Source organism: Eretmochelys imbricata, chromosome 7 (genome assembly GCF_965152235.1).
Source record: "Eretmochelys imbricata isolate rEreImb1 chromosome 7, rEreImb1.hap1, whole genome shotgun sequence".
Taxonomy (NCBI): Eukaryota; Metazoa; Chordata; order Testudines; family Cheloniidae; genus Eretmochelys; species Eretmochelys imbricata.
Window position 1 is genome coordinate 43393373 of NC_135578.1, and position 6581 is coordinate 43399953.

At 39.6% G+C, this 6581-nt stretch overlaps 1 protein-coding gene across 1 annotated transcript; it reads right to left on the reverse strand.

Annotated features, from left to right (window-relative positions):
• Positions 1–856: 856 nt before the first annotated feature.
• On the reverse strand, positions 857–6580 carry SPCS1 (signal peptidase complex subunit 1). Its single transcript, XM_077822197.1, has 4 exons — positions 6212–6580; positions 5025–5084; positions 1568–1654; positions 857–1041 (listed from the first exon to the last, which is right to left on the reverse strand). The coding sequence occupies exons 1-4, from the start codon at positions 6245–6247 to the stop codon at positions 919–921; spliced, it is 306 nt and encodes a 101-aa protein (XP_077678323.1). The 5' UTR covers positions 6248–6580; the 3' UTR covers positions 857–918.
• Between the last annotated feature and the right edge of the window lies 1 nt (position 6581).

Sequence of the window (6581 nt, forward strand, 5' to 3'; positions counted from 1 at the left end):
TCTATGTGACTCCAACTAAAATTGCTTGAATTCATGAATAAAACTCATGTCTTCATGATTTGAAACTTTCTCCTTACCACCAATCAACAGTTAATTATCTATATCTGCCCTATTACAACTCTGTTAGCTTTGCTGCAACTGAAGTTCTCTTAGGTAAAGTCTTCCTAAAGGCCTAGTTCACATTACCTCATTCTTGCCACAATACAGATACTAGATGTAGGCATATTTTACTTATGTACACACATACATTCACATCACATTAAAAAGGACTGATTCTCCATAAAAAGGGAGACGGCAATTCACTCATAAGGACCAGAAAGACTTAATTCCCCTCACCTTCTCCAATTCTACACAGGAATCAAAATTTGTCCCTGAATTCTATGTAATACATATGCTTAAATTTTCATCCTTAATATACTTCGAAAATTTTGAGCAGCCCTGAACTTGCAAATGCAATACGCATATCTAAATCAGCTGGTTATTTTACACTAAACACCTTTGTTAAATGCACCACAGCTACTTCAGCTGAAATATTTTTTACTGATACCAGTATTTTAACTCAAGCTATTTCCTCAGTTTTCTTAAATATACTGATTAGTTTACAGGCAACATTACTTACAAGTGAAATACTAAACTGCAGAGCTTACAAGAAGCTAGAACATGTCTAAATGCACCCTGAAATGCATTTATAATTTAAACCCATTTACTTTTTACTTCCTATTTTGCTTTCTAGCCAGAGGTAATCTGCATGTTTTTCCTCAACCCCAAATTGTGTTCCTTGAGTTGGATTGTGGTATACTGACAGTAGCAAATAATCTCTAAAGTACTAAGGAAAGAAGGTGTCTCACACTGGGAATATCATAGAAACCTTTAATGAAGCAAAATTCTCCAATGTTATATCATGAGGATTCATGTTCTTCAACTTTTAGTATGCCTTTTCAGTTTTCTCTCTGCTGGCTTCTTATCTTCTGTTCCCGACTCTTGGGCAGGTAGCCATTTCAGAGGATTGCGGCGGTACATAGGCCATGGAGGGAGTGTTAGCTTAAAAGGAAGGAAAAGTTTAATTATATAACTCACTAACGCCAACTGAGTCTAACATGTAATTAGTACTGTTACTACTACACAACCTTCATTATGTGGACTTGCAATATCAGCTGAACAAGGACTGATTTATTATCAAAATATCACTTAAGATGAAGGATTGAAGAGAGCATCTATTGGTGAGCTAAGCCACTAAATCAGAAGTTTTCTATACTGGAGTCCCTGTTTGTTTACATCAGTCTCTTAGGACCAGAACTGGACTATAAGAAACAAGGTACATTGGCTAAGCTAAGTGGAGGTACAGGAATAGAAGAACAGAGGTCAGAATGAAAGTGCATTGGTGCATAATGTAAAGTTTCTATTGCATCTGTTTGTATTATGCTCATCTAGTCAATACTAGACTACCTGTATTTAAGCATTCTGTTTCAGGTAAAAACAGCACTTGATGAACAGGCAACTTAGTTTTGGAAACTCATTAGTATTTTTAGTAATCATGTAGTAATTTAGTAATTAATTTTGGTCTTACCAGGCACGATAAAGCAAACCCAGCCATAACTATATAGACAGTCCAACCAAACTGTTCAGCAATGTAGCCACAGATAAAACCAATTACCTAGAAGAAGCAATACCAATTTTAATAAAATAAAAATCTAATGGGCATTCCCAGAACAAAAATGATTTGAGTTAATTCTGAAAAATATCCCATAAACAAGGAAAATCAGTTACATAAGTTACAAAACCACTAAATGTTAACAAGTTGGGAAACTTACAATAATTCCAACATAATCCTTAATCTTAGTTTGACACATCCAATGAGTATCTGTAGTTTGAGATCAGTGTTGGGATAGTTGGACTAAGTTATTATATATGAATAGTCTTTGTCAACTGAGTAACTTCACAAATATAACAGTAAAATTAGCTGTTGGTTCAGTATGGTAAAATCTGAAGTACAATTTTTATGTGGAGCTATTTTTCTAATGAATAGGCATAAGCGGCACAGGACATGAGTAAATATTTCTCTTAAATATAGAGGATAAGGAACGGCTTTTATAATGAATTAGTGTCTGTCTGTTATGGAGAAGGTGTACTTGGCTTCATGTGAGACTAGATAAATAAGATGTAGGAGAGGTACAACAGCACTATATTCAATGAAAATTAATTACTGCCGGTTTGAGCCTGCAGTTTATACTGGACACTAAGCTGGTCTGTCTAATATGAACTGTTTTTGCTTTTGATATTGAAGTTCTGTAGCTTTTACTAGAAGGGAAGATATGGAGGGTGCGTATATGGCCTCTGGATAGAACAGACAGGTGAAGTTGTTTTTGGAACCTCAACATGAATTTCCTCACTCCATAACTGGAGTTTTCTGAGCTACTTATATATTTTCAATCTATATTTTGGCTATACCTTTACTTTAAGAATGATTTCTAAATAATATACTATGTACTTAATGGCCCCTTCTCTCAGAGGGGCTCAAAGTGCTTTAAAAACTTTAGGCATAGCCACAACTCATGTGGGAGTTCAGAATTATTCCCCTTTTACCGGGGGGGGGGGGGGGGGACGGGACACGACTGAGGCAGGTCACACAGGAAGTCAGTGAATGTGGTGGTAGTTGTATGACCCCCAGAAATTCTATGCTATAGTGTTTCTAACTACGGCTGTCGATTAATCACAGTTAACTCGTGTGATTAACTGAAAAAAATTGTGATAAAAAAATCTGTTTTAATCGCACTGTTAAACAATACAAATTGAAATGTATTAAATATTTTTGGATGTTTTTCTACATTTTCAAATATATTGATTTCAATTACAACACCGAATACAAAGTGTACAATGCTCACTATTTTTATTACAAATATTTCCACTGTAAAATGATAAATATTTTTCAATTCACCTCATACAAACTTACAAATGTAGATTTTTTTGTAATGTAACTGCACTCAAAAATAAAAATGTGAAACTTGAGCCTACAAGTCCACTCAGTCCTACTACTTGTTCAGCCAATCATTAAGACAAACAAGTTTGTTTACATTTACGAGAGATAATGCTGCCCACTTCTTATTTACTATGTCACCTGAAAGTGGTAGCCGGCCTTGCAAGGTATTTACATGCCAGACATGCTAAACATTTGTATGCCCCTTCATGCTTCGGGTACCATTCCAGAGGACATGCTTCCATGCTGATGATGCTCATTAAAAAATGTGTTAAATTTGTGACTGAAGTCCTCGGGGGGAGAACAGTATATCTCCTGCTCTGTTTTACCTGCATTCTGCCATATATTTCATGTTATAGCAGTCTCGGATGATGACCCAGCACATATTGTTCGTTTTAAGAACACTTTCACTGCAGATTTGAACAAAGGCAAAGAAGGTACCAATGTGAGATTTCTAAAGATAGCTTACAACACTCAACCCAAGGTTGAAGAATCTGAAGTGCCTTCCAAAATCTGAGCGGGACAAGGTGTGGAACATGCTTTCAGAAGTCTTAAAAGAGCAACAGTCCAATGTTGAAACTACAGAACCACAAAAAAAGAAATTCAGCCTTCTGTTGGTGGCATCTGACTCAGATGATTAAAGTGAACATGCGTTGGTCTGCACTGCTTTGGATCGTTCTCGAGCAGAACCCCTTATTAGCATGGACGCATGTCCTATAGAATGGTTGTTGAAGGATGAAGGGACATACGAATCTTTAACACATCTGGCCCTTAAATATCTTGCGACGCCAGCTACAACAGTGCCCTGTGAACACCTGTTCTCACTTTCAGGTGACATGGTAAACAAGAAGTGGGCAGCATTATCTCCCATAAATGTAAACAAACACGTTTTGAGTGCTTGACTGAACAAGAAGTAGGACTGAGTGGACTTGTAGACTAACATTTTACATTGCTTTATTTTTGAATGCAAGTTTTTTTGTACATAATTCTACATTTGTAAGTTTCATGATAAAGAGATTGTATTAAGTGTATGAGGTGAATTGAAAAATATTTTTATAACACAAATATTTGTAATAGTGAATGCTGTACACTTTGTTGTGTGTTAATGAAATCAATTTTAAAATTTAGAAAACATCCAAAAATATGTAAATAGTATTCTATTATTGTTTAATAGTGTGATTAATCGCAATAATTTTTTTAATCGTGGTTCATTTTTTTAACCGCTTGACAGCCCTAGTTCTAACCAATGTAGTATATAGCTTGTAACTGCTGTCAGGCCTGCAGCACAACAGTTTCAGTGGTTACAACATTAACTAGCAGATGGGAGTCCTGCAGTGTATGAAACTCACAGCTGTTACATTTTTCCAGAATAATTTGGAGTGTGAAAGAAGCCTTAATTCTGGCATCTTTTTACTTGAGTGCTTGACCTTGCAAGCTTAATGTTCTCTTAATGTCTTTTTTTCCCCCCATCATATAGTGAAGGTATCATACTGAAACACCTTCAGTATTTGAGTATTTAACTACTAAGACTTTTCAATGGCATTTATAAAGAAGGTTGCAAACACTCCAACTTCTATGAAAAGTGAGGCAGACAGGTTAAGTGACTTGACCCAAGGCCATGTAGAACAGAGTCAGAGCTACAATTAGAACTTGTGAGTTCCTGGCTTCTTGCCCGTGCTTAGTCCACTAAACTATGCTGTCACTTCAGAATTAAGGAATATGACATTGAATTAAACCGGAATCCAAAAATAACCGATCCTCTAATATCACTGCAATCTAACTAATTATATTTTGACGGTTTCAGAGTAGCAGCCGTGTTAGCCTGTATCCATAAAAATAAAAGTAGTACTTGTCTACTCCTTTTTAATTGTATTTTGATCATCATAGATTAAGTGTAACTTTTTATTTCCCCCTCCCACAAGCCACTAGTTTAAAGTCTCAAAGACAGTCTGGCTGATTTGCTTCAAGCTTCAAAAATCCAAGAAGATTTCAGGCCTTAATATTTTTAAAGGATGTCAAACAACTTTAACCATGACTCTATTATACTTACCGCAGAAACAAGAATGATCCCTTGAAAAATCTGTTCTGCTAGTTTTTGACCCTTGTAGTCCTGGGGGCAAAAAAATGGTTATAATTATAATTACCCAACCACCTACACCAACAAGTAAACAATTCTAGCAGTAAGAAAAGGAGTTCTTGTGGCACCTTAGAGACTAACCAATTTATTTGAGCATGAGCTTTCGTGAGCCACAGCTCACTTCATCAGATGCATACCGTGGAAACTGCAGCAGACTTTATATACACACAGAGAATATGAAACAATACCTCCTCCCACCCCACTGTCCTGCTGGTAATAGCTTATCTAAAGTAATCGTCAGGTTAGGCCATTTCCAGCACAAATCCAGGTTCTCTCACTCCCTCAATTCTAGCAATGTCTGTCATGATCAAGTAGCACAAAGACAGAGCTTGTACATATGACCTCCCTGACTCTGTAGTGAGTGCTGTGGAATACAACAGATGCTTAAGATAAGAACGTTTTCTTATGTATTCTTTAAAGAAATCTTGGTTTTATGCTGTAAAAATCTTAATTCCCAGCCTTGTGTCTCTATACCTCCACTGATAACACCTCAAAGAAGCAGGAAACTGCATACTTTGGACTGTCATTAAGAGTTAGGGACATCTGCACAGAAGCCCAAAGTCACATCAGTTAGTAAGAAGAAGGTTGCCTTTAAAATTACAGAAAAAAGTTTAATGTATTGTGCTTTTATGCACTTTTCTGTAAAGTCACACTGCATTTTTATAGCCCTTTGCAAAGAATCACCTCATGTTGATTCAATATTTCTCATTTTATAAAACTGGGAAATGGGTTCGCTTGCTGACAGTCTCATGCACTCTACAGCTGAGCCAGTACTAGAATGCCCAGCTCTCTGCTTAGAGCAGGGGTGGCCAACCTGTGGCTCCCTGTATTGACACTGACTCTGGAGCTACAGGTGCCAACTTTCCAACGTCCCAGGGGGTGCTCACTGCTCAACCCCTGGTTTTGCCACAGGCCCTGCCCTCACTCCACCCCTGAGCCTGCTGTGCCCTTACGCTGGGTATGGAAACCGAGCTAGGCAGCACCAACCCCAGGAGAGGGAGGCTGATGCGTCCAGCGCAAGGCGGCCCCCGAAGCACTGGCCCGCTTGGTTCTATTACCCAGCCCGCGGTGCTCCCTGTGGGGTTGGCGACCCCCCTTACCATCTGGGTGGGGATGGAGCCGAATACGTCCAGCATGGTGCCAGCGACGGAAGTCACCTCGCCGGCTGCCTCCCCGGTCTCGCTGCTCTCCTCGGAATTGCCCGCCCCGCCCTGCGAAGCGCGGGCCTCGGAAACGCTCCCAGCCTGCGAAGGGGAGGCTTCAGACGCGTCCTGAGAGCCAGAGCCGGCCTCGGCCCGTGAGGTGGAGGCAGCTGCACCGGCCTTGGAAGAGAAGGTAGGTGAGGTCTCACGGGCGGCAGCCTCCCTGCCGGACCGGCTGGCCCGCGTCGACACTCCGGCGGTGGCGGAGCGGGTCCGAGGTCGGAAGGTAGACGCTGAGCTGGCCGGAAGCAGCGCGGCCTTGCTCCGC